Source organism: Panthera pardus, unplaced genomic scaffold (genome assembly GCF_024362965.1).
Source record: "Panthera pardus isolate Hobbes unplaced genomic scaffold, ASM2436296v1 HiC_scaffold_22, whole genome shotgun sequence".
NCBI lineage: Eukaryota > Metazoa > Chordata > Mammalia > Carnivora > Felidae > Panthera > Panthera pardus.
In genome coordinates this window covers 70,957,268-70,984,723 of record NW_026526788.1, presented here as the reverse complement: position 1 = coordinate 70,984,723, position 27,456 = coordinate 70,957,268, and the positions used below count along the sequence as shown (strand labels likewise).

General features: G+C 41.4%; 1 protein-coding gene across 2 annotated transcripts in view; it reads right to left on the bottom strand.

The window, feature by feature from the left end:
• FHIP2A (FHF complex subunit HOOK interacting protein 2A) overlaps window positions 1-27,456 on the bottom strand; it is a 92,322-nt gene that overhangs the window by 16,220 nt on the left and 48,646 nt on the right. Inside the window, exons 1-7 of one of the 2 annotated variants that reach the window (XM_053909941.1) lie at window positions 21,175-21,339; window positions 14,496-14,574; window positions 8,771-8,940; window positions 6,974-7,078; window positions 6,409-6,531; window positions 541-840; window positions 131-327 (exon numbers count right to left, since the gene is read on the bottom strand). In XM_053909941.1, coding sequence (XP_053765916.1) covers window positions 131-327; window positions 541-840; window positions 6,409-6,531; window positions 6,974-7,078; window positions 8,771-8,940; window positions 14,496-14,574; window positions 21,175-21,219 — 1,019 coding nt within the window. In that variant the 5' untranslated portion in view covers window positions 21,220-21,339. Of the gene's footprint in view, window positions 1-130; window positions 328-540; window positions 841-6,408; window positions 6,532-6,973; window positions 7,079-8,770; window positions 8,941-14,495; window positions 14,575-21,174; window positions 21,340-27,456 lie in introns of those variants that run through there. The other variant, XM_053909942.1, reaches the window with a different exon arrangement.

Here is a 27,456-nt window from a genome sequence, read left to right as displayed (position 1 = left end):
CCCATTTAATGATCGCAAGTAATGTCCCTCTTTCCAAAACTAAACGTTTATGTCACTGCCAACAGAAGTGAACTTGAAAGTGTAGGTGGAAGAAGCCACGTCTAGGGGAAAACACAATAACGGTGCTCACCCCCAGTTAATTGCCTCCACGGTCTCGATATCTAGCGGATCCACTGACTGAGGTAGGGCCTTGTACAGCGAGGCGAGTCTGTCGGTCAGCAGTTCGCACAAGCAAGTGCTCTGTGTGAGGCACCTGGCGGCCGCAGGCTCCGGCAGGCTTACTAACAACATCAAGCCCTCGCAGGCTTTCACAGCTATTCGGCCATCCTGATGGGAAGAACACACACCCCTTCAATTTTTGAATTAGACGTATGTGAGGCAAGTTGCCTGGAAAAAATTCAACTTAAATAGATTTAATGTTTTACACGAAAATAAGGATCTCTATATATGTATATATATATATTTTTTCTATTTCAAACGCATGTAACTGTGATCAGGATGTGGGGTGGGGGGTGGGGGGGAAGAGTAAAGGAGACTCACGGGACTTCTAGTAAGATTTAACAGGGAATTCACTAAATTGTAATCCTGGTTGGGACGGATGACGGTGGCCTCCGGTAGTGAGGTGACGGTGAGATTATCCAGGCTCGTGGACAGGTCGTCTAGCTGGTGAGGAGGCTCATCATCTAACTCTGTGTGCTCCAGCCCCGTGGCACCAGACAGTTCCTCTGGCTGACACGACTGTCCCGTGTCTGTTGACAAGGAATCCTGACCTTGACCTTTCGATGTGTCTTCTGAAATTACATCTGGTGTTCCTTTGGAAGCCAGTGATTTCAACTTATTCTGAAAAAGAATACATGTTCTGTAAGATTCCTTTCAAAACACTTATAAAACAGAAGTCACATTTTTATTGGTTTTTCTGTAATTAACATCCTATAATTCTACAGAATTACAATTCTATAATTAACATAAAGTCTAGCCAACGTAGCAACAGATAGAAGAAGTGTTAGAACAAATGAAAATACTCAGACTTCAACAAACTGTGTTTTAAATGTTTTATTTTACTTACTTATTTTAGATTTTTTTTAATGTTTATTTATTTATGAGAGAGAGAGACAGAGGGCGAGCTGGGCGGGGGCAGAGAGAAAGGGAGACACAGAATCTGAAGCAGGCTCCAGGCTCCGAGCTGTCAGCACAGAGCCGGACGTGAGGCTCGAACCCACCAGCTGTGAGATCATGACCTGAGCCGAAGTTGGACGCCCAACTGACTGCACCACCCAAGCACCCCTAAATATTTTTAAATTGCAGAGGCATCTAGAACACTTGTCACACTAACTGCAGAATGTACCATGACCACAGCAATGAACAGTACTAGTGGTAACTATTTGACTACTGCTACAAACAACTCATGTTAGTGGGGGGAAAAAGAAGATTCAGGAGTTTTCAATTGCAATTAAATGTTTCCTCCTCACTGGGTTACTGAAAATACATAGCCTCCACATTGATTCTTTTAGGACTGGTTTTCTAAGATGATTTTTCTGTGTTTTCCTTTGCTTCCTATGTTTACTTTAGAAAAAGGACTCAATATTCTCAGGACTTTTTTTTTTTTTAACATTTATTTGTTTTGAGAGAGAGAGAGAGAGAGAGAGAGAGGGAGACAGAGAGAATCTCAAGCAGGCTCTGTGCTGTCAGCATGGAGCCCGACACCAGAACTCGATCCCATGGGCTGTGAGATCCTGACCTGAGCTGAAGTCAAGAGTCAGGCGCTTAACTGACTGAGCCACCCAGGTGCCCCTCTTCAGAACCTTTTTATTAGTGTTCTTGATGGAAACAGATTTACTGGACATGTCGGCCCCACCCCCCCGACACACACACCCAGACACAAAGAGAATCTCAACCGAAGCTAACCATTCGTTTCAAGGCAAAGAGTATTTTGTTTTCCATTTGAACACAAGAACAAAAATCAAATCACACACACAGGTTAGACGTCATCATAAACCAGCTTCTCCACAGGCCCGATCACCAAATTTCACCTAGCACAGAGGTGCATTAAATGCTGAATGAATTCAAAGTTCTATTTCCAAAGTTAGATGATAGCTATGATAAATCACTTTTATTACAGTTAAAAATATAGTTTGGACCAATCTTCTTGAGAAATCGAGCCCGCAGCACACGTTAAAAGAAAACGCTTCTGTAGAACGACAGAACCGTCCCGTTTCCTAGAAAACTGCGTATCACAATCTTTATGAATGTAAAACATTCGATTCCATCTAAAATTCTACTAATGTTGGAAGTGGTATCTCAGATAAGAATGGCAAAGGGCAGGATACTCTTAGGACTGCATTCAATCCTTAAACTAGCGTTTCTCAAAGTAGGACTCAAGACTGTCAGGGTCACGGTCTTCCGTGGGGCTACAGAAAATCGCAGACGCCTGCGTCAGACCCAGACCTGCCGAATGGGAATATTGGGAGGAGGAGCCAACGAAGCTGCATTTTTATTTGTTTGTTCGCATTCCTGAGTATGGTTGACAACGTTCGATTCCTGTCAGTGTCCAACAGCGTGGTGGAATCCGCGTCTCTTAAAAGTTCCGTAGGCGATGAGGAAATGCTGCCTTCTCTTGCACTTTGGTTCTTCCCGAAACTTTCTGCTCTAGGGATCTTAATGACAGCCAAAGCACATTCATACACACAACCGTCAGATCTCTTGAACACAGACTTCTCTCCCAAATCGCAGGTTTGCGAGACCAGATACTTGCCAATTCTCTCCAACAGGACACCAGGAGGACTCGGAACCTCCAGAACCGCAATCACCATCTTTCCCCTCAACGTAAGCTCCCCCAGGGCTCCGTTCTTGCTGTCAGCGACAGCCTTGCTGGTGCAGGAGTTCACACATTCGTCGTCCTTTCTCTTCTTCCTGCACGAGACCCCACCGAATCTACCTCTGGCGTCTCCTCAACATATGCACTTCATTCCAACCCACTGCTTCCCGCTTACAGTCCATGTCACTTTTCGTTGGGGTTACTCCCCCAGCTGCCGAGTTAGTTCCTCTGCTTTTCCTTCTCCACTCAAAGGAATCCACTGTACAAGATGCTGCCGCCAATTGAACTTCAGGCACAGATACCACCGTGTAATAACGTCCCTGCTCCAAAATCTTCAATGGCTCCCCAGTGACTGCAGGCATGTTCACATTCCTCGTCCTGCCATTCAAAGCCTTCCACCAACTCCTTGTCTGTCTCTTCAGGCCCTTCGCTTATCACAATATCCTAAGTGTACTGTTTCTTGACCACACCACACACTTCTGTACCTTCCTTCCCTTACTTATGTTCATCTATTCTTCTCTAAACATCTCTCAGGGCTCACATCAAAGGTAGTTTCTTCTACGAAGTCTTTCCTGACCACCGAGAGCAGATGTAATCCTTTCAGCCTATCGAGGCTTAAGGTACTTTTACTTTGTACCCTTAAGATACTCACTTTACCTCAGATTATAGTCTGAGTATGAGCCTTACCCTTGTCACCAGACTATACGCTCCTTTAGGACAAAGACTGTTTCTAATTCATTTACCATATGCATTTAAATCATAGGAGATGTAAACTGTGGCTGATATAAATGAAAAGAGAGATTAGACTTTAGGGGACACATGCATGAGAATTGCAAAGTACTTTTGTTATCCTCTACACTTACGAGTAATATAGTTGCATTGTTCTGAAGATTCATTCATTCAATAGTGTTATTTAAGCAGTTATTATACATTATACCGGATATTAGAGAAGCTGTGGGAACCCAAAGATTAATGAGACAGGGTCCTCGTCCTCAAGGAACTTATTGGCCAGCAGGAGAAAAGAAAATGCACTTAAATAACTCTAATGCCAGGGAGACTGTAAAAATTACATTAAAAGCTTATGAACAGTCTTGAGAAAATGAAGATACCTACCACCTCAGGCTGTGGAGAGGTATGTGCTGTAAGACTGGCATATTACAGCAGACATGTCACTGATTCCGGGGGTTCTTTGGAGAGAGGTCTAAATATAAACATTTCTCAGGGCACCTGGGTGGCTCAGTCGGTTACGTGTCCGACTTGGCTCAGGTCATGATCTCACGGTCCGTGAGTTCGAGCCCCGGGTCGGGCTCTGTGCTGACAGCTCAGAGACTGGAGCCTGCTTCAGATTCTGTGTCTCCCTCTCTCTGCCCCTCCCCTGCTCATACTCTGTCTCCCTCTGTCTCAAAAATAAATAAAAACATTTAAAAAAATTTTTATAAAAAAATATAAACATTTCTCTGAGGACAGGTAAACAAAGGGTATCTCACCATCACCTTACATATGCCCACAAATTTTCCCTGCTTCTGATCTATGGCTGTGTACTTCTGAGTAAGTTGCAGAGATTATGATAAAAAGTGCTTTTAAAGCTTAAGCTCGGGCAAAAATCCATGCATTTAAGTAACTAGGGTATCTAAGAAAACTTTAGTAAAAGTGCACTTTGAGAAGAAACATCTGACTTGGCCAGACTGAGATACTTGATATATTTATATCGAAAACTAAAGGACTGTAATACCACTCTAATGAGTAAGTCCTTGAAATCTGAATTCATAAATGTATTCCAGCCGTTTTGAAGCAAACTTTCAAAATACGAGGCGCATCATGAGAAACTGGCATTCACAATCCTCATCTTCCACCAGAAACTTAAATGCATGCAATGGTGCAGCTCGGCTGCCTGTCCGTCTTCATCAGGAGCGCAGAAGCGGATCTCGGGTGGCTTAACTCCGTAAAGTGAGATAGAAAACAAACCCACCCACTAGACTGGCTCAAGCTTTTAAAGACAAAACCAAACCCTGACAACACTCACTCTGACAAGGCTGTGGAAAACCGGAACTACTCTCATACCTTGTTGACGGGACGCAAAACGATAAGCCCATGTAGTAAAACGGTGCGGCAGTTTCTTACGAAAATCAGAATACACTTGCCACACGATCCCGCAAGCCTACTCTCAGGTAGTGACCCAAGTGTGTGAAAACCTAAATCCACGCACCAAAAAAACTGGGTGTGAATGTTCAGAGGGGCTTTATTCATAACTGCCCCACACGGGAAACAACCCCAAGTCCCTCAACTGGTTAAATGCATGAACAACGGTGATGCATCCATACGATGGAATACTACTCAACAATATCAAGGACCAAACTCGTCCACGAACCTCCAATGCATTCTGCCAAGGAAAAACAGCCAGACCCCAAAGGCTGATTACATTTCTGTGACTTTCTGTACAAGAGGAAACCTGGGACGGAGACACATCAGTGATTGCCGGGGACAGGGGTGGAGACAGGATGGCTACAAGGGACGTGCGAAGGGCGGCGTGACTGTTGTGTAGCTCGACTGTGGTGGTGGCCACGTGACTGTGTGTCAAACTCAGAGAACCGTAGACCCAAAGAGGGGAAACTGCACTATATGTAACTTATACCTAATCTAGGGGGAAAAAAAGAAAAGAAAAAAGAGAAAAAGATTTTTTAAAAAACTAAAAAATCGAAACTGTTTTTTCTACCATATTCCTAATAATTTCACTGCTGAAAACAAAACAAAAAGTTAATGAAAGAAGAAAGTACACAAAAATTGTCTGATTTAGGGGCGCCTTAACTCGGTCGGTTAAGCATCTGACTCTTAACTTCAGCTCCCGTCATGCTATTACAGTTTGTGGGTTCAAGCCCCGCATTGGGCTCCGTGCTGACAGCGTGGAGCCTGCTTGGAATTCTCTCTCTCTCTCTCTCTCTCTCTCTCTCTCTCTTGCTCTCACTCTGCCCCACCCCTGCTCATGTGCACACGCGTGCTCGTTCTCTTTCTCTCTCTCAAAATAAAGAAACTTAAAAAAAAATCGTCTGATTTAAAACTAGAAGTAAAACCCAACATATTAGTTGATGTCATAAGTAAAGTATGATTCAATGACTATGGCTAAGAAAAGACAGTACAGAACATGAAAGCAATCCCAACTGTGATCCCAGGCTGGAGAGGTTAACTCGTGACTTTGCACATCTGTCCAAATCTGCACACACCATCCCTGCCCCAGTCCGGGTCACCCATGCTCCACACTAGAGCATGCTTGGCTGAAAACATGATAGCTTATAAACTTCTGTGACTTCTCTCTCCCTGACTTTCCCCTTCAAGCTGCATTCCTGCTAAGCCTTGATTCTGTGTGTCGAGACCCCGTGCTGCCCTATATATCTGGCTCAACTATTTTCTCTGAAAATTGTTTTCCTCAGAAGATTCAAGTTAAAACAGTGATCTTAAGTGAAAAATAATTCTAGGAGGTAAAACAAGCCATATGATACCCACAAATGTAATTCCTTCTAATATTCCTTACAGAATTCAATTCTCAAAATAGTTTTAATATAAGCATGCTTTGAAGGTTGACAAGAAGCATACCGTACCTCCAGAAAAAAATTAACCAAGTAGGGATTTTGTTTCAGCTTTGCACACACGATACAGAGAAACTGGATTTCTTCATTTTCCGTCGGTGTTGCAAGGACTTCACCGCACAGTCGAATTAATTTCTGTCAAAAAATTTAAAACAAATTTTGAAACTTAGGTTACTTTTTACAAGTATGTAAACAGTCGTCTGTTTGCCTTAAGTGTATTTAAATTTTTCAAATAATGCAAATACCTTGCATTTTTCAGATAGAACACTACTTAAAATCACCTATAACGAAACAGATTTACTAATTTTTCAACTGCCCTAAAAAAGTAATAAGGTGCACAAGAAACTCTCCTTGAGGTATCACAGAGGTAAGTTAAAGGAAAAACTGACGTATAAATTTTTAAGAGAAAAACATCAAGAGCATACGTAATACCATGTCGGGTAGACAAAAAGCTCAAGGATTTGCTCGTTTACATGTTATTTTGAGAATAACTTCGTGATTTTTCCTCTCAGAAAAATTGTATGAAATAATGTATACGCTCAAAGAAATCCAATCAAATTTACGGGGGACAAAATACCTGCACTGGCCTGTGTACATTAATGTGTGGAAGTAGTGGCTGCTGGATTCTTCCCAGAAGTTTAGTGTAGAACACCAACACCTGCTGTCTCATTCCGGGAGGACACTGGGTGTGCAAGAAAAGAAACACGAACAAGAAGAAAACAGGCAATACAGACACACTCAAAAGCCTTTAAATTAAAGAAGAGGAGAAATGCATACGTGAATGTATTTCACCCTCAAAAGCCAAGGCAATCGGCCAACTAATGAGCTCGTCAGAATCAAATTCTCAACCAAATATTAATGACTGGTATTCTGGAAATAAAATTACATCTGGGACTACAATATAGCTTATGGAACCACAGGCTAATGTAATTACAAGCAGCCTGATAGTAACACGTTGTTGAGATCAGAGCTGGTTCAGGCAACATCAACCTGTTTATGTTCCAAATACTACAGAAACGTGAAACTACTATGGTTAAATCCACGGCTAAAGCAAAAGCAGAATCTTGTTACTTACACTAATGATGGGTGATCAATAACCCTCCATCGCAGAGATGCAGGAGTAAACGTATATGTATATACGTTTCCAACACGTATATGTAAATAAAAGGAACCCTCTGGTATAAAATGCTGTGATTCATTCTAACAATGCTGCTTTACATTAGTCGCAAAATTATTTACATTATGATTATTATAAACAATGAAGAAGTGTTTATGACATGTCAGCTGTTTTCGATCTTTGCTGAAAAGGAGGTAAATGATTACTTACTTTGTGGGTTAAGAGAGCACGAACTAACAAGGTTCTATGTTCTATGATTGACCTGCTTATGCTGCCTCGCAATGAAAACAGTCACAAAATGAATATAGTTCCACAGCATCACCACAGACACGTTATCTGGAAACAGTATAAACTATAATCTTAAGCACAATATTTTTTTAGATAGCAAATACCTTGCATTATTCAGATAATACATTAATAATGTTTTAATCACCAATATAAAAATTAATTTGCCAGTGGTACAATTATTAACATTCACTCAAAAATCAATTAATCTATATTCAACTTAGTGTTGCAAAGCCCCTCTCTCCACATGACAGGAGAAAGGGAGGAAGGAAATGAATTGCAGGGCACTGGAAGCAGATGTCCTGTCTCTAAAATACAAATTACATGAATTTAACTTAAAATGAATTGCGAGTATTACAGACTCGGTTAAAAGCAAACTGTCCCTAACACCACTGTTCGTGACCCTGTCTGGTGTTTCAAGATGTCTATTAATTTTTTCGTCAGTTGGATTTTCACACATATTACAGAAATTCACAGAACAAAACCCACAGGCTTTGAAACGTGCCTTCATACACAATTTGAAAGCTTCTTGGTAAAGAATATTATTTATACCATAACATCAGTTTTGCAAAGATTTCTCAAGATTCACGAGGCCTAAAAAGTTAACCTGGCTCCACTCATCAGTAGAGGTAATGCTGGAACAATCAGTGACATTCTCTTTCAGGACTGTGAAAAAGAATTCCTATTTCCGTAACACAACGTTCACTGCGTTCCTTCTCATGTCCTATGGCTCTGAGTATGTGCACTTGACTCTATTTTCACAAATGTTTACACTGTAATTCTAAGCAGTAATTCTAAGCACTGTAATTCGTACAGCCTGCATGCTTTCTGTTTTTCACAATCCTGACTTGAATCCAGACATGCTTAATAGGTACCTCTATAATTAAATTTCGTACTTGGCAGCTTCTCTGTCTCTAAGACATTAATGCATGTATTACATGCCCAAGAACACGATGTGGATTAGGAACTTACGTCAGCTTTCCCTAAGGTATATAACGTTTCCAAGATCTTGTGATGAAGCAAATATTCCATGCATGGCCCGGTCACTCCGAATTCTCGCTCACGTTCTTCTTGCAGCAAAATACCTAACATCTGGTCCAGATGAGAAGGGATATTTGTATCTGTCACTGGGGCTTTATCATCTAAATAAAAAAAAAAAAAAATTCATCAAACATTCAAACATTTTAAAACTGCATATTTGTACCCAAATACTCTTGATATTTCCCCTATTCTAATTCAAACTGAGAAAAATCTCAACTACACACTTAAGTTTATATCCATGGTATAATTATCTTTGCCGGGATTCAGATGATTCTTTTTGCCATATTCTTATAAAAAAACTGAATCAATATTCTGAAATATATTCTATTAGCTAATGTCCATGCACGAGAATTCAAAATAAGAGCCATTTATATGGAAATGGGAACCTGACCAAGAAAAATACATGTAAATCAAAATTTTGTATGCACTTGCAGTTAAAGTTGTTTTTTTTTTTTCAATCAGCCAGTTCAGAAGATCTGAATTTTAAGTCTATATAGAAACAGGTTGGCCTTTAAACATTGAGCCGAATCAGGCAGGATGTGTAGAAAGGGCAGGTTCTGTTTTGGACTGCTACTGAATCACACCGTAACACTGGCAAGTCAGACATTTATAGCCCCTAATTAATCTCCATTTGTGAACGCATGAGGAGCTCAAAGAAAAATTCTGGACATCTCTCATTAACAGACAACTATTCACAAAGCTAAAGCTTCTCCTCAGGAGAGTTCTTATAAATCCTATTGATTTTTTAAGATAAAATTTCATCGATACTTTTCAGAGTTCACAGTTCAACTTGAAAATCACATGGTTTTATCAACCTGTCCTTATTGTTAAAATTACTCTTAATAAAGGGGTTAAATTACTCTTAATGAAATGTGAAGTTTTCTAGAATATTTAAATGCAAAATATACTTGGAGGGGGGCATGGGTGGCTCAGTTAGTTAAGCGTCCAACTCTTGATTTCAGCTCAGGTCATCTCAGTTTGTGAGATCGGGTTCTGTGGAGCCTGCTTGGGATTCTCTCTGCCCCTCCTCTGCTTGCATGCACTCTCTCTCTCTCTCTCTCTCTCTCTCTCTCTCTCTCAAAATAAATAAAAATAAATAAACATCAAAATATACTTGGAAATGCCAAGTTCTTACTTACATTTCTATTGTCATTTACTTAGTACCGTCATAGTATGTACAACACAATCCTAGTATGCTATATATTTATTTGATGATATGTTGCTTTGTCTGTATGTGTGCACATTTTTGTAAACACACAGTTTAAACTATAACACTAAGCCCTACATAGAAAACAATGGAAAGACAAGAGTCACCCTTGTTTCCAAGGAGGACATATGTACCAAGTCTGATATAATATCTGGCAGGTATTAAAAGCATGGCACCTAGAGGGGTACCTGGGTGGCTCAGTCAGTTCAGCGTCTGACCTCGGCTCAGGTCATGATCTCATGGTTTGTGAGTTCAAGGCTCGTGTTGGGCTCTGGGCTGATAGCTCAGAGCCTGGAGCCTGCTTCAGATTCTGTGTCTCATTGTCTCTGCCCCTCCCCAACTTGTGCTGTCTCTCTCTCTCTCTCTCTCAAAAATAAAATGTAAAAAAAAAAAAAAATTTAAACAAAACAAACAAAAAAAGCATGGGGCCTGGAATTAGACAACTTGCATTCAGATCTTGGCTCAGTCACTTGTAGTTGGATGACCTTGGCAAACTATTCAAGCCTCAGTCACCAACACCTGTAAAATGGGGCTAATCAACACCAGTAAGTGTTTTTGAATGATTTCAATGAAATGACGTGTGTAAAGTTCCATGTTCTTTGCCTTTGTAAGAATTCAAGAAATGTTAACTTACGATGTCTCATTTTGTATTCTTCTAAAATGAGTAGTCTGGCACTAATAGAAGAGAAGTAATTTTATTTGAAATCTATTTTTTTAAATGATTTTTCTCCTTTAATTGCTGACTTGATATAAACATTCCAGGGAAGAATGAATGTTCAAGCATGGTCTGTTTACAGTCATTAATGGAGAAAAATGACCAGAAAGACTGTTTAAATTGAGAAGCAAATAAATTGTAAATTTGACTTGACAAATTAAAATCTTGGCTCCCTAGAAGGCAACACGTAGTTTCTGCCGTCTACCCTCATCCCTCCGAACCTGTATGTAGGTCTCCGTGTGCCGCATTTTGCTATTCCTTCTACCTGAAATGCCTTTGTCCTCCTTATCTATCTTGGAACCTCCTACTCATCCTTTAAAATCCAGGTTAGAGGGGCGCCTGGCTGGCTCAGTCAGCTGAGCGTCTGACTCTTGATTTCAGCTCAGGTCATGATCCGAGGATCGTGGGATGGAGCCCCACCCTGGGCTCTGCGCTGACGGTGCAGAGCCTGTTTGAGATCCTCTCCCTCTCAAAATAAATAAATAAAAATTAAAAAATAAAATCCAGGTTCTAGACTCTGCCTCTTTCCATTTCTCCCTTCTTTGTTTTCTCTCTGTGCCTGATGCAGACGCATTTGTCCCATACTTTATTATAAAGTACATACTTATTTCTGCTCCTGCAGTGTAAAAAAATCATTTAAAGCAAGAATTTAAGGGGCGCCAGGGTGGCTCAGTCGGTTAAGTGGCCGACTTCAGCTCAGGTCATGATCTCGCGGTCCGTGAGTTCGAGCCCTGCGTCAGGCTCTGTGCTGACAGCTCAGAGCCTGGAGCCTGTTTCAGATTCTGTGTCTCCCTCTCTCTGACCCTCCCCTGTTCATGCTCTGTCTCTCCCTGTCTCAAAAATAAATTAAAAAAATAAATAAATAAAGCAAGAACTTAAGGCCCTTCCTTTAAAGTATTTCCCTTAAAGCTATGGAGGGGTGAAAACTTGGGCAAGAATAGTCATTTGAAAAGGCAGCTCCTCTCAAAAAAACTTTCCTATAGGTCTGTTGTCTAAATATCCAAATTAAGGTAGAAATCCCATTTTACATGGAAAGGTATACATATTTTTTGCCTAATTTTTCCTTATTACACACATGTAAAGGATTTTTTCCTTTAAAGAAGAATTACCTGTGACCCCATTGGCTTGCCTGAATACTCTATCGCAGGAGTTGCCAGACTTTGGCCTATGGGACAAATCCAGTCTTGCCATGTGTTTAAGGTGTATCGGAACAAAGGAAAGCTATTCTTTTATATATTGTTGATGGCGACCTTTGCATTACAACAACAGAACTGAGTCGTGGCAACAGAGGCCATAGGGCCCACAAAGCCTAAAATATTTACCATCTGGCCCTTTACCGAAAAAATTTGCCCACCTTTGACCTAATTTATTTCATATTCCCCTTAATCTCCATCCTTCCTATTCACTGAGAAAGACAGAAGCAACCAGAAAATAACTTTTGAAGACTTCGTACATCAACCACATCCACCCTCTTTCTGAATCTATACCTATATGTTCTGCTTTCTACCTTATTTAATGGATGGCCTGTCCACATGCCTATTAAGGCTAAGCCTGCACGTGTGCCCTAGACCCCATCCCCTTGCCTAGTTAAGGGTATTGCTCAGAAATGATCGCATCTAACTCTTGTTGTCCACCTTTCCCTCCCTGCTACATCATTCCAACAATGTATAAATTGCACTATCTTCCATCTTTAAAAACATATTTTGGGGCGCCTGGGTGGCGCAGTCGGTTAAGCGTCCGACTTCAGCCAGGTCACGATCTCGCGGCCCGTGAGTTCGAGCCCCGCGTCAGGCTCTGGGCTGATGGCTCAGAGCCTGGAGCCTGTTTCCGATTCTGTGTCTCCCTCTCTCTCTGCCCCTCCCCCGTTCATGCTCTGTCTCTCTCTGTCCCAAAAATAAAAAAAATAAAAAAAAAAAAAAAAAAACATTGAAAAAAAAAAACATATTTTAAGCCCTCTCTTGAGGGGCATCTGGCTGGCTCTGTTGGAAGAGCATGTGACTCTTGATCTCTGGATTGCGGGTTCAAGCCCCACATTGGGTGTAGAGATTACAAACATACACACATACATAAATCCGTCTCTTGATATCACATCTCCCTCCGGCTACTGCTCCGCTTCTCAGCCCCCCTTTCCACTGACGTAACAGAGCAGTCCACACACATTGTCTACACAGGTTCTCTGCCCATTTTCTTTTAAACCTACTGCAATCAGGTCTTCTCTCTCCTCCTTGCTATCAAAATGCCTCTTATCAAGTCCACTAATGAGCTCCTCATGGCTGAGTCCAAAGATCCTTTCTTAGTCTTCATTACCCTGACATCACCGTCAATTGACCCAATTAATCTCTCTCTTCTAAACCCCAGGACACCATTCTACCTTGGGTGTCTTCTACCCCATGGGCAAACGCAGTACCTTTTGCTATTATTCTCATCATCCTCACCTCTGAACATTGAGCCCCAGGGCTCCATTTCTGAACCCTTTCTCTCTTCCATCTATCCTTACTCCCTACAACATCTCATCCAATCCCAAGGCTTTAAACCCTACTTAAAGGTGATGATTTCAGTTTCACATCTCTGGTTTAGACCCCCACCTTAAATTCCAAATTCCTACTTCCAACTGTCTACCTGACACATCCAATTGGATCTGTAATTGGCATCTCAAATTTAACACGTCCAAAATATTCTTACAAACCTGCTCCTCCTACAGTCGGCCTGTTCTGCTAAGTGGTCTATTTTCCAACTGCCCGAGTCCAAAAATTTGGAGTTTCCTTCACTCAGTCTCTCATACCCAACATTCAATCCATCAACAAAGCTTTCTGCAAAATATATCCAGAATAACCATCACTTCTTACCAGCTCCGCCCTGGCTTCAGCCACCACCATTGCTTACAGCATTCCAAAAGTCCCCTAATGGTTCTACAGTTTCACCTCTGCATCCTTTCGATCTCATTTTTTTCACAGAAGCCAAAGTGGTACCTTTACGATAGATTGTGTTACACCGCCACTCAAAACCCTCTAAACCCAAGCTTGGTTTTTACCTTGCTTTTTTTTTTTGCTTACCTTTTTTTCTACCTTGGAGTAAAAGCTAAAGCCCTTACAACAGCTTACAAGGCCCTTCGCGATGGCACCCGGCTCCCGTCTGATGTCATCTCCTCACGCTTTTCTCCTTGTTCACATTGCTCTAGCCACACTGGCTTCCTTGAGGTTCCTAGACTATGCCAAGCATGCTGCATGCTCCAGCCTCAGGGTTTTTGCATTAGGTCCTCCTCCTGAAACCAACCCCCCAGATTTGCTCGCTCTCTCCTTCCGATTCCAACTGAGAGGTCGGCTTGGGCAATGAGGCTTTCTCTAACCTACAATAGCCAGCTGTACCCCTTCCTCCCATGTATACACTTCTATCCTCTCAGCCTGCTTCATTTTCCCCTTAGTAACTACCATCTGACACACTATGTGTATTGGTCTAGTTATTGTTCGCTTCTACGCAGTCAACATATAAGCTCTATTAGGAAAGGGATTTTGCCTGTTTGATCTACTGTTCATTCTATCACCCAGTGCCTAGAACAATGCCTATGCATAGCAGGTGCTCAATAGACACATTTTTTAAATGAATCTAAAAGAGGAATTAGAAGTACAACAACTTGGCTATAACTTTACATATAAAACAACTTTGAAAACTAATTTGAAACATATTTTAGTATTTCATAAATTTTCTGTTCAATTAACATTAGCTCTGTTTCTTACCCGAAGTCTCTATGTAGTAATGGGTAATTGCCTTCCAGTGATAAACAAAATCTTCTTGCAAAGGAAGAGAAGGTGCAAGCTGCACAAACACACACACACACACAAAAAGACCACAACGATTAAGAAAATGGCATGAAACGTTTCCTGTACAGTATAACTCTGTATTTGTCTACTAATAATACCAAAGCAGCATAAAAATAAAGGATGAGCTTTAATTCAATTCTATATGTCAGATATCAAAGAGAAACGCAGTCAAGAAAGTAACAACGCTTTATTAAGAAAGAGGAAAAACACATTTATCACATTTATCACTATTATTATTAAACTACAAGAACTGGGACTCTTTTTTTCCTCCCTGAAACTAGTAACTACGTACGGCTTCAAAAGTAACAGTGTGAAATGAAAAGATGCAATATCCTATTTAAATTATCAGTAAAATGAAATGATCAATAACCAGGGATCTTCGTACCCAGGACTTTGAAATGCAAAACTGTACAAGCTGCTGTGTAATTAGTTACACGTCACCATTACGAACACATATGCCAAAGTCAACCCTGTAATCAGATTAAAACTGTTCCCTACGTTCAGTGACACACAGATGTGAATCTTTTCAAGCCTGGATTAGGCAGCGCATATTTTTAGCAAAATACCTATGTGAACAAGACACTACCAATTTAAATTCCACAGAGCCATAAATGTTTTATATTTTGGCTTTAAAATTTACTTCAGGGGCACCTGGGTGGCTCAGTCAATTGAGCGTCCGACTTCGGCTCAGATCATGATCTCACGGTGCATGGGTTCGAGGCCCGCGTCGGGCTCTGTGCTGACAGCTCAGAGCCTGGAGCCTGCTTCGGATTCTGTGTCTCCCTCTCTCTCTGCCCCTCCCCTGCTCATGCTCTAGCTCTCAAAACTAAATAAATGTTTGAAAAAAAAATTTTTTTTTTAAATAAAATTTACTTCAAATGTTTTTAAGACCAAAAGTATATCCCTCCGGCCGTTTCACTGCAAACCTGCCAAGTATTTCAAATGTGTGTTAAACGGATGGAAAAAGACCTGGATGCACCTTCCACAACACTGTCTTTTCCTAAAATAGAGAGAATGCTCCCCCACCCACCACCCCAGTCCTACTATCGCCCACAAATTTTGGTCAGAATGTTCACAGTTGCCCCGGCTTACTTAAAAACAAATGGGTTTCTATTCTGGGCACCTAAAACATGGCACAGTCGACTATCTTTCATTTCCATCTACTTCATCTAAACCGATGACCTAAGAGGTCATGTTACTCCCGTACTACCTGTTCCGTTTTGATTTCTTGGTGGCCTCAAGCAGAGAGACCTTCAATTCTCTTAAAGTTCGAAATCCTGTCAAAACAACCTCAGAACTACTGGGCAAGTTATAAACATTGGTCCTGGACACCTTCAGCGTGTCAACCCAGAAGATGAAATGTCTTTAGGAAAGAACATTTCTCGCCATCGCCAACATTTTCACGCTCTCGTGCTTGCCTGTGTGCACCATTCTGAATCGCACTGGGTTAAGAGATGCACCTCATTTCCAAATGGAGAGCTGTGAAATTCTTAAAAAGGCTTTCAGATCTTTAACAAAAGGAATTTAAACCTTTGGGATTATTATCCTTGAAGAAGAACATGGGGAGGGGCAGTACTTGGGAGACACTGAGAAAAAAATTAGAAAGAAAATTAGAAAGTGTGACCTTTGGAAAACAGAATAACGTTCTGAAACTTTTAGATTTAAAAAAAAAATCTGTTTTAATCAGCTACTTGTTTTTAGGATCGTCTTCAAAGATATCAACACTCTCTTGTTTTGAGGGACCTGGTTTTTTATTCACCACCTTTTATACAGTTAAATGTATTAACAATTGGTACAAACTCAAATGAAATCTGGTGTTTCAAAAAAAAAAAAAAAAAAAAGGAAAGAAAAAACGTACTTAATTTCCTAAATGTAAATATTGCGATCTGTTAAATTTTTCCAAGGGCATCTCCTTGGTATATAAGTAATTACAGCATCCTTGTTCCAGATTATTTTACCTGTGGGACTTAACTCCATTTCCAAGTCACTAAATCAGAGGATCTTACAGGATTGATGTTGCGACCTTTGTTGTTCTAGTCAAATTCAAAGCAGGCTGGTGTTGCTTACCTGTGACTCTCTCTCTCCCAGGAGTTTGATTTAAATAAGAAACCTATTTATGTTTAAGTAGACGGTGAGACAGTTCCAAATTGCTAATAACTTAGTTTAGTAACAATCTTGTTACAATATGAATAAATTTCCTTATATATGTAAAACTTCCCACTAAAATTGTCTTTCGTTACTAATTCTAACATGCAAATCACCTGTTTTACCACTATGTAAAATAAACATTTATGCAATGGGTAAACATTTTAAAATTTAGAATCAGCATGAGGGGATTCTAATTTGCATTAACTTTTTACAAAACAGAGATCAAATTGTTGAAAATTCATGCAGTAACACTCTCGACCAAAACTTGACACAAATGCCTACCTTGGACGTGGCTTTCCCTGGGAAGCCTTGCCAGACTTCTGGCCAAGGATACAGTTCTCTGCACATGCTCTGTGGCACCCTCTCTGAGGCTCGCTCTCTCTTAGCCCTGATCCCACATCTGTCATTGCTGACCTCCACTGCATCGTCAACTCTACAAGGGCTGGGACTGCTTATGGCATCTTTTTCATCACTGAATTCCCGGATTCCGACTCGTGGCACAGAGTAGGCACTCCAGAGTATTTACAGAGTGAAGAAGCAAATGACACAGCAGTTGTTCCCATTTAATGAGCAGTTATGTGCCGGGCACAGTGCTGCAAAGTTTACACTTCCTAGATGGTCTTAAATTATCTTACAATAAACTCCGATTTTTCCCAAACCCCTATTAAGATCCAAAGCCAGTTAATTGCCTCACCCAAGGGAAACACTGCTTGTAACTAGACACTCGGACCATCTTTTTCCAAAAGCCGGAGCACATAGAAAGACCCACAGCGGTAACCCAGAGGAGAGCTCCCCATCTGCCACCAAAGCCCCATCTGCTCACTCTCCCACGTGCATCGTGAACACTCCACGCCCTAATCTTCTAAGTGCTTCTTCCTCCTAACCTCTTCCCTAAGGCCTCTCCTACCTTCCCTGCCTTTCCCAAGGCCAGCCCAAGCCTCCCTTCCTCCAGAGAGCCTTCTCCAAGCCCTGCGAGCCTGTGTGCCCCCACAGAACTCATTGGCTGAACAATCATCCAAAAATTAATAATAATGGTTCACATTTATGAAGCACATACAATGTACCAGGTACTGCACTAGGCATTTCATATATATTGTCTCGTTTAAATTTTCACAATAATCCCATGAGATAGGTATCATTATTTCCATTTTACAATGAGGAAGTTGAAATGTACAAGGATTAAGTAACTTGTCCTCCTTGGGAGGAAAGGGTCGGCCGTAGAACGGAGACCCTGTTCTATACAGCTCTAGGGGCTAGGCCGCACTCTTGTGCACTGTTTAATCTTTAATTTGTGTATTTGTTGTCTCCTAAATTAGACTGTAAGCATTGTGAGCAAGGACGCAGGTATACCTTGTTTCCTCTGCGCTGTGCCACGCTTTCACGGTAGGCTCATAAAACGTTTGCTGAACAACTAAAGTTAGAGATCCTGTCAGAAAAGAATACGCCTAAGAAAACACTACAGATGTTCGATTTGAAGTTTTAATTGCCAGGGCAGAATAGTTTTTCAAAAATTACTGGTTTCAACAATCATCAACTCTTAACTGTAATTTGAAAAGATTCACATCCTGAAAAATGACTTCCATTGAATTAATTAGCTAAAGTGGATAAAACTTCCTTCCCTTACCCTCTTGGAATAAATCTGCCCCCGAAAGGGTGAAACTGGCTGAAATTTAAAAAGAACCAGCCCCTGGCAGATTACCTAGGACAGACTAGGCCCTCAACAAACATTGAATTGTACTAAATGGAAAGTGTTTTACTTGTACTTTGGAGAAATTGGACTAGCATGATCCTGTCCAACCTCGGAACTAACTACCAGAGAGGCCTGATTTCACCCTTGTGACATGTGGCAACAGGCTAAACAAAATGGATTCACTGCAAAACGTACTGGCCAATCATTTTTACTCTGAGGGAAGATTCATTTCTGAAAAGGGAAGCAAGAGGTATGTTACAGTTCTTGGTTTTGATCAAGGTATGAATTTGTCTCCTAAACTCAAAATGAAGTCTATCCACTTAACAACTCATTTTCAAATATTAATCTTGAAAATACCTCATATATTTTTTCCTTATAATGTTAACAGGAAGCGAGGAGAAACCATTAAGTAAACAAAAAGGAAAACTCTGCCTGTAAACCTCATTTAAATGTTAATCTGGTCAACCCTAAAAAACCATTTGAAGGCTGATCCAATTGAACAAAGAAACCTATAAAGTAATAATATCAAAATGGTTGAAAACAGCAACACAATTGAAAAAAAGGTCATGTCAGCATCTGCACATAGGATAATGTCCCACCTCTGAAAAACAGGGATAATTATGTTAATTGCAAAACTGTTATCAGAAAATACTAATCGGACAGAAAAGAAAATGCTAATTGGGCGTACAAATTAAAAGGAGTACAGAGAAAAGCCAGTGAAATGAACTGATGAGTGGTAAAAGTAGTTTATAGAAGAAAACGCCCGGCAAATAAAATAGAACTGAAAAAATGGAAACCAATCTTCGGCTAGGAAAAAACATTCTTCAAATACCACAAAGATGGCTTACTTATCATTATGTATGAGTTCATTCCCAAGAGGGAATGTAAAAAGGAAAAATAAAAGTTAGTACGGCCAAAATGTTTTCAGATTTAACCTCCTATCAAGGTAAATTGGAAGGTATCACAGCTAAAAACATTAACTCTAAGAAAATAAAAACATTAGTTTTCTAAATGCAATGTATCAGTTACTAGAACTAGATGATTATAATCCACTCTAAACTTTTTCTCACTTCAGCAAAGTAGGGGAGCTGGATATTACAGAGCCAGTCAGACAATTGACGTGCATAATTTGGTAGATGCTAGCATATACAGTTACAAAAAGAAAACAAGGACAGAAAACACAGGCCTCGGGATAAAAATGACTCTTTACTGGGAGAACATGAAAACCATCTTTCTTTTTCTAAGTACTTATTTCTGTAATAAGGCAGGATCAGCCTGATAGGTAAAGGATGTAAATAATGAAATACATTTTTTAATTCCAATTCCCATTTTTTAATTCAATATTAACCTGTATTCAATGTTAAAATTAAAGGATTCTTGGCATTTTAAGTTAAAAAATAATATAAAATGTAAATGTCACTGTTTTCATAAATTTCAGTTACATTCTTCTAACATAAAGGTGCTGCAGACTGTGTATAAGAAAGGAAAATTAAAAGCTGTCCTCAAGTCTAAAACCGTCATCTCCCTCAGTGTAATGACTGCTCTTCATTCAAGAAAACGCTTTCTTGATTTGATACACGTTTTCCCAAGAGCTTGTAGTAGAGCTTAAATGATTTTTAAACATTTCCCACATATCACTTAAAATAACAACTGTACTAAATTTGCTTTCGTTCTCATACTTAATTTTAAAAACCCATTTGATTTTCATCTGACCATAAAAACTATTCTATTGCAGTTGGTTTATTGGTTTTGTTTTTTAAGTTGGGTGAATTTTAGTGTGCTATATCACACACTCTAAACACAGAAAGAGAATGACATTTTTTTTAAATTAGCAAAGTACTGGTTTCTCCCACAGGATGCATTTTTCAGTTTGGGCAACTCTCCCTGAGGAAGGAGAAACAACCAAAGGAGAGCAAACTGGACCTCTTATTATTAAAAAGGCAGCAAGACATTTCCTCTTTAGTTACTACTCTTGTGTTAGGCTGTTAGGGTATCTGAATGTCTGTCTATGCTGGTGCCTAAAATCCTCCAAGGAGAGCGTCCAGGAAGAGAGAACAAGAAAGGAAACAGATGGCCTCGCTGCTCTGCGAAGGCTTGGAAGCGGTCTAGACCACGTACTCGACCAGACCCTCCAAACTCCCATTTCACAACAATCAATACGATGCAGCTGAGTTGGGCCGCGAGGCCAACGAAGGCAAGACCGGCAGGATTAGGAAACCGGGTCCGCGGGCGGCCTCCTCCCTGAGTCGCCCCCCGCTCCCTCCCCCACGCCCCCGGCAGGGGCACACCTTCCTCCCCACCCCACCTTCCAAAGTCAACACGACAGCAAGCCAAACCCAAGCCCGAGCCGTGTCTGGCCGTTTCTTTTGTCCTGCTCCACGGTGATCACTTTTTTCCAGAGCAGGTTAACGGTCCGGGAGTCCCGGGGTGCGCCCTACGGCCCCGCCAGGTGCTCCCGATCCCCCGGCCCATCAAGGAATCAGGCGACCCCGCGCCGGCCGGGGCACCCGCCCACCCCCTCCCCCGTGGACGCACAGGGACCCGCGCCGGCCCGGGGCAGGACGGCGAGGAGGGGGCCTGCTCCGAGCCAGGCCGCTCGGCCCGGGCGCCCCGACGGCCCCGCCGTGCCCCGGAGCGCCAGCCCCGGCCTCGCCCCTCCGCGGAAACCGGGCCGCCGAGGCCCCGGGCCGAGGCCGCAGGGAGCGTAGGCCGCCGCCATCCCCGGCCTGTCGTGCGCCCGCTGCCCCGCGGCCTTACCGCCTCCACGGCGTGCTGCAGGATGGAGGTGAACTTGGAGAACATCTTGTCCCGGGACTGCAGCAGCCTCTCCCGGGACGACCTGGAGAGCTCCTCGATCCGCCGCCGCCGCCCCTGCTGCGGCTGCCGGGGCCGCTCCAGAGTGAAGGCCGGTGCGGGCGGAGAGGACGAGCAGAGGGCCGAGGCGGGCCCGGGCCCGGCCGCTTCCGGGGTGTGCGGGCGGCGCGGCGGCTCCGGCGGGCGCTGGGACGCGGCGGGCGGCGAGGAGGGCGTTCGGCACGGACTCGGGGGTCCCGCGACGCTCCGGCGGCGGTTGCGGCTCCGGCTCGGACACGGTGGCAGCCCGGCTCGGGTTCCTTCCGCCCGCTCTGCCCGCCGCGGCCTGCAGGGGGCGCCGCCGCGGCCCGGGGAGGCCCGGACCGGGCCTTACCAGCGGCGGGGCGGCCGGACACCGCGGGGGCGGGGGGGAGGCGCGGGAGGCCGCGGCCGGCTGGGGGCGGGAGCCGGGCGAGCGGACACGGTCGTCCTCACGTTTGAAAAATTCAGCCAGCCTCGTCCTCACGTTTGAAAAATTCAGCCAGCCTCCGTTTTGTTTCTCCAGGGGAAGTGGCAGGTGTATTTTGTAGGGAAACGTAGCCATACCCGTACATAATATTCCGAGGCTCGTCTTTTAAGGGCAGATTTGGAAGACTGGTAAGAAACAACAAAGTATTCCTAAGGCAAAAATGGACCGTGCATTTAAATGCTAAGAAGGAGAACAAATCAACTCATGTTGGTGAAATGGCTTTGCTGACTGGAAATTACATTATTGTTAATTGTTGATTATTCAACATTAAGACAGGAAGCCCCAAATGGACCGATGGTAAGGTGGTTCAGTTAATAGTTGGTAACATGTTTGCTCGGTGCAGGGCATTCGGTATTGCATTTTCTATTCTGTTTATCAGATGAAACTGGAAAACAGGGAAAGAATCTGAAGGGCTTCTGTCTGCTAAATGCCTAGAACAGGTAAGAGGGGCTACGATGTAATCACTAGGCTGGAGGTTTCTTAAAAAAATACCATGTGACAGGATATTAGTCAAGCTTTGAAAAACACAATTCGGGCTGGTAAATTTTAGGTTGGGTTGATTCAAGTTATGAAAATGTTCAGATCCTGGAGAACTTCGTGTTTGTTTTTGCTAGTATTGGTATTTTTTCAAAAGGACCGTTAAGTTCTCGATAAGGTGAGGGTGGAGTAAGTTTTGCATAACCGGTGATGAAACCGTGTATTTGTAATTGAATTAGTTGAATAGGAAACACAAGCAGAAAAGTGGCAGCAGCGTGGAGTGGTGTTAAGAGCCAGTCTCTGGAGGTGGGTAGCCTAAATTTAAATCCCGGCTCTGCCACTCACCATGGCAAATTACTTGATCTCTATGCGCTTTAGTTTCTTCACCTGCAGAATTGGGGAGAAGAGCACCTGTCACAGGAGGTTGTGTGGGATTTGTTAACTTATGTAGGATGCTTTACGTAGACGTGTCCAGTAAATAGCAAAGCAATACATTGGCATTTGCTATTACCATTATTATTAGTAGTAACAGTAGTATTTAACAAAATAATATGACCAGAAATCAAGGTTAAGGAGGAGGTTTAACTGCAGATCTCCCCTGACCTTCGGTGGGGTTATGTCCCCATAATTACATCCTAAGTTGAAAAGGTCTGAAGTCAAAATGCATTTAATACACTTAACCTACTGAACATCAGTCTGCCTACCTACCTGCCTACCTAAATGCGCTCAGAACACCTACGCCTACACCTACATTAACTACCGTTGGTCAAAATCATCTAACGCAAAGCCTGTTTCATAATAGTGTTTGGATACCTCATGTAATTTATTGAAAACTGTACCGAAAGGGAAAAGCAGAATGATTTTAAGTGCATCCTTTGTTTACTCTTGTGATCTAGTGGCTGACTGGGAGCTGCTGCCCAGCGTCCCGAGAATACCCTACGGCACGTCACTAGCCTGGGAACAGATCCACATAAGATTCAAAGTATGGTTTCTACTGAATGCGTATCACTCTCACACCATCAAAAAGTCAAAAGATCTTAAGTCTAACTGTTGTAAACAAGGGACTATCTGTAGTTTTGTCTTCTTTTCTCCTCTGTTTCTGTTGCTTGTATCCTTGCAGATAAATCTGACTTTAATTTTCTGTGTACAGGTCTCCAGAGTGCTGGAGGCATCCTTCTGTTGTTTGCTAAAAATGAAAATGTGCTCCCTACCAAATTTTGGCTAATTGTGCCTGCTTCAACCAAGAGCACATATCTTTTTTTATTATGCATACAGCTTAAGGTGGTTAGTCATATTATTAGCCATAATTATTTTCCTGACCTAATTGTCATACAGTTATGTGGTGTCTTGTATTTTCATAATGCCTCACAACCACTAATTGTATAAAGGGGTCTGTTTAACACAGGCTTACTTAGAGTTGTTTGGATTTGATGATGCCTGTCTTTGTATACTTATTATAAACGTAATAAAAAATGTTTTGTTCAGATTAATATCAGTATTTGGGATGATGATGTCTCTACCTGATTATCTCAGTTCCAAGACATACAGGTTGGGACTAGAATTGTCATTGAGCAGCTGCCCTTACTTCTTCTCATGCTAGAAAGCCTATAGTGATGCCAACATTACCACCTGCCTTATGCATGGGCACAGCTGGACCTCCTTCAACAAAGTGTGATTTCAGGGAAGCATACAGGCTTCCCTGGCTTCCAAAACACTTAGAAATGGGAACTTAACGTTTCTTAATTAGAACTGTATTTCTTTATTCCTTTGGTTTAAGCCAGATAAGAAATTTAGTCCATGCTAAAAATTAAAATACTCTTGGGAGAGAGAACACATCAAATCCTATCATTCCTTACACTTCAGGATGAATGAACTTGTGAAGTTTTTTTTCTGAATGATCAGTGAGGACACAGAAAAATCCACAAAATTGAAATGCAGGCTGGGGCGCCTGGGTGGCTCAGTCGGTTAGGCGGCCGACTTCGGCTCAGGTCATGATCTTGCGGTCCGTGAGTTCGAGCCCCGCATCGGGCTCTGTGCTGACAGCTCAGAGCCCGGAGCCCGTTTCAGATTCTGTGTCTCCCTCTCTCTCTGACCCTCCCCTGTTCATGCTCTGTCTCTCTCTGTCTCAAAAATAAATAAACGTTAAAAAAAAAAAAAATTAAAAAAAAAAAAAAAATGAAATGCAGGCTGAAGTTGAAAAAAGAGGAAGGAGAGTCAGATGATACCTACTTCCAAAGTTTGGCAGACTTCTGGTTAAGTTGAATTTAACAACATTTCTTTCCAAAGTGCCACTACAGCTACAATAAAGGGACTTCTCAGAGTATAAGCCAGATGAACAACACACAAATTAAGAGAGGAAATGGTAACAAAAATTTGAAAATTGGAAATTTATGGTAAAGGGAATAATTGACAGGGTACCTTAAGAAAGCTGAATCCTACGGCAACAATTAAGAAAACTAAGACCCAAAATGATATATTAACATATTCACAGAACCTCCCAATAGCTCTGAAATTCGTAGCAGTAAGAACCTCTGGAAATAGAGGTAAAAGTAGGACTGAATATAGCAGGATGGACTGAAAGTTTGTTTGGAAGTAGATCGATCCATTACCACTGCACAAGATTGCCCCCTTTTTACCCTAGTTTTAGATTTGAGACCAATTCCAGGAAAGATCAGAGGCTCCATATTGACCAGGTGGGAGGGAAGAAGAGGGTAAAGTGAAGGTAGATATTATATATACTGAGCACACATCCCCAACCCTCATCCTCTTTTTGGCCCCCAGAATAAAGGCATCAGGCTGATCCCCCCCGGAAGAAGATAGGGAGAGTCTTCTCTGGAGAATCTGATTTGTCTAAGGGAAAAGACCTAGAGTCTGAAGAGAACCCAGATAATTCTACAGTACAGTTTCCAGTTGACAAGCTCTGTATGCATGCTTGGAGCTCACACTGAGTTTTTTCATGCACTTCTCTTAAATGCAATCAGAGAGTCTGGGGTCCTCAACAGTTTGAGGAAAGTTAATGATAGAGAACAAAGAAAAGGTAGGACAAGGAAAAAAACTCGGAAGAAACAGAATTGATTACACTCAATAGATAGGGAGAGATGGAAAAGAAAACTTAAAAAAAATACATAAGATCATTAATATTCTCAGATAAAAGATACAGCATCTGTAAAACAAGAATGGCATTGCTATTTTTTAAAAGCAGCATTTAGAATACAAAAAAAGGAAATCTTAGAGATCAAGAATATGATAACAGAAATGAAAAATAACGTTAAAAGGATAGAAAATAAACTTGAAAATTTTTCTCCAAGACTAGAGCAAAAATGATATGGAGATGAAAAATGGGAAATTTTTTCAAAAGTCAGACTGCTAGTTTAAAGGATCCAACATCTGAATAATTGTAGTCAAGAGAGAAAATCACTGAACTAACAATTCAATACAATTTTACAGATCTGAAAGACATGAATTTTCAATTAAATACCGAACGATGAATGAAAATGGACTCACTCCAGTGGTTGTTGTTGTGAAATTCAGAACACTGAGTTCAAAGAAACATCCTACACGATTTCCAATGACAGAAAAAAAGAAGTCCCTACAAAGAGTTAAGAATTACAATGGCATGACACTTTTCAACAACATCATGAGAAATGGGAAGGCATTGGGGCAATGCCTTTAAAATTCTGAGGTAGGGGCACCTGGGTGGCTCAGTCAGTTAAGCGTCCAACTTTTGGTTTCGGGTCAAGTCTTGATCACATGGTTCAGAGTTTGAACCCCACATTGGACTCGGTGCTGGTAGTGAGGAGTCTGCTTTGGATTCTCTTTCTCTCCCTCTCTCTTTCTCCCCCTCCTGCTCTCTTTCTCTCTCTCTCTAAATAAATTATATATATATATATATATATATATATATATATATATATATTTATATTTATTTATTTATATGTATATATAAATGTATATATATATATATATATATATACACACACACACACGTACATACATATATATGTATATTTCTGAGGTAAAATAATTTCAATCCAGAATTCTATACCAAGAAATGGTCAGTGAAGTAGGAGGATAAAAAATACCTTTTCGGACATACAAGTTATTGAAAATTTCTTCTACCTTGCAGTTTTTCTCAGGGAACTATCAGAAGATGTGTTCCATCAAAACTCAGGGAGCAAACCTAAGGGAAAAAAAGATAAAGGAATCAGATAACAGAGCCCATCATAAAAGGGAGGTGAAGGAAATTCCTAGGATGATGGTGAAGCAGAACTCCAGCATGACAACTATGCATCAGACTGGGACAGCTAACCAACCAGTCCAGATTGGAGCAGGTCTGAAGGTGAAACTGATAGATGAATTGTCTACGTGTTTGAGAAAATTTACAAAATAGGAGAGTCTGATGTTGAATTAGTGATAAATACAACGAGAACCAAGCAGAGAAAAAAACTAGATCATTATGAACACCAAAAAAAATAAAATACTCTATTGGAATAAGTAATCATAGTATATACATGGCTCAACTGTAAATACATCTGTATAAACATAGTAATGTAAACACTAACTAAATTTATGGTATTGCTGCTATATTTGGAAGATGAAAGAATGGATATGTGTTGAAGTGGGGGGGGTGGGTAATGTGTGTGAGAAAGAGGTGGGGAGGGGAGAGAGAGGGAAGCTAAATCCTCATCATCTGTAGGGAGGAAACATTAGATATTGCTTAAAACTGAAATATCATGAAGTGAAATTACAGGCATATTATTTAAAGAAAGTAAGTAAATAATAAGAGTCTACTCAAGGTGTTGAAATAGATTGCCTCTCTGGAGCAGGAAATTGGGAATTTTGGAGGAAGGATAGGGGCTTTCAAAACAAACCATGTGAAGTTTCTTGACTAAACTATATCCTGGTGTGACTGATCTCCTCTTTGTTTGGCAAGGGGAGAAAGGAGAGGCAAGAGACCATTTTTGGTCCTTTAAAAAAGCTCATACAAAATTATAAAGGTTAATTACTATAGGGATAAAGAAGAGGGTACACTTGAAAGATGTAAGAGCAACCAAATTTTTGCAAGTGATTAAATAGGAATGAAGGAAGAAAAAAGCAGAGATGTTGCTAGCTTGGAGTTTCTAGCTTGGATGAGTTAGGTGAAGATGCCATTAATTGAGATATAGAAAGATAATGAGTTTTGTTTTGTTTTTTTTTTTTAGACATGTTAGATTTGCTTACCTATATGGTGAATCTAGGTG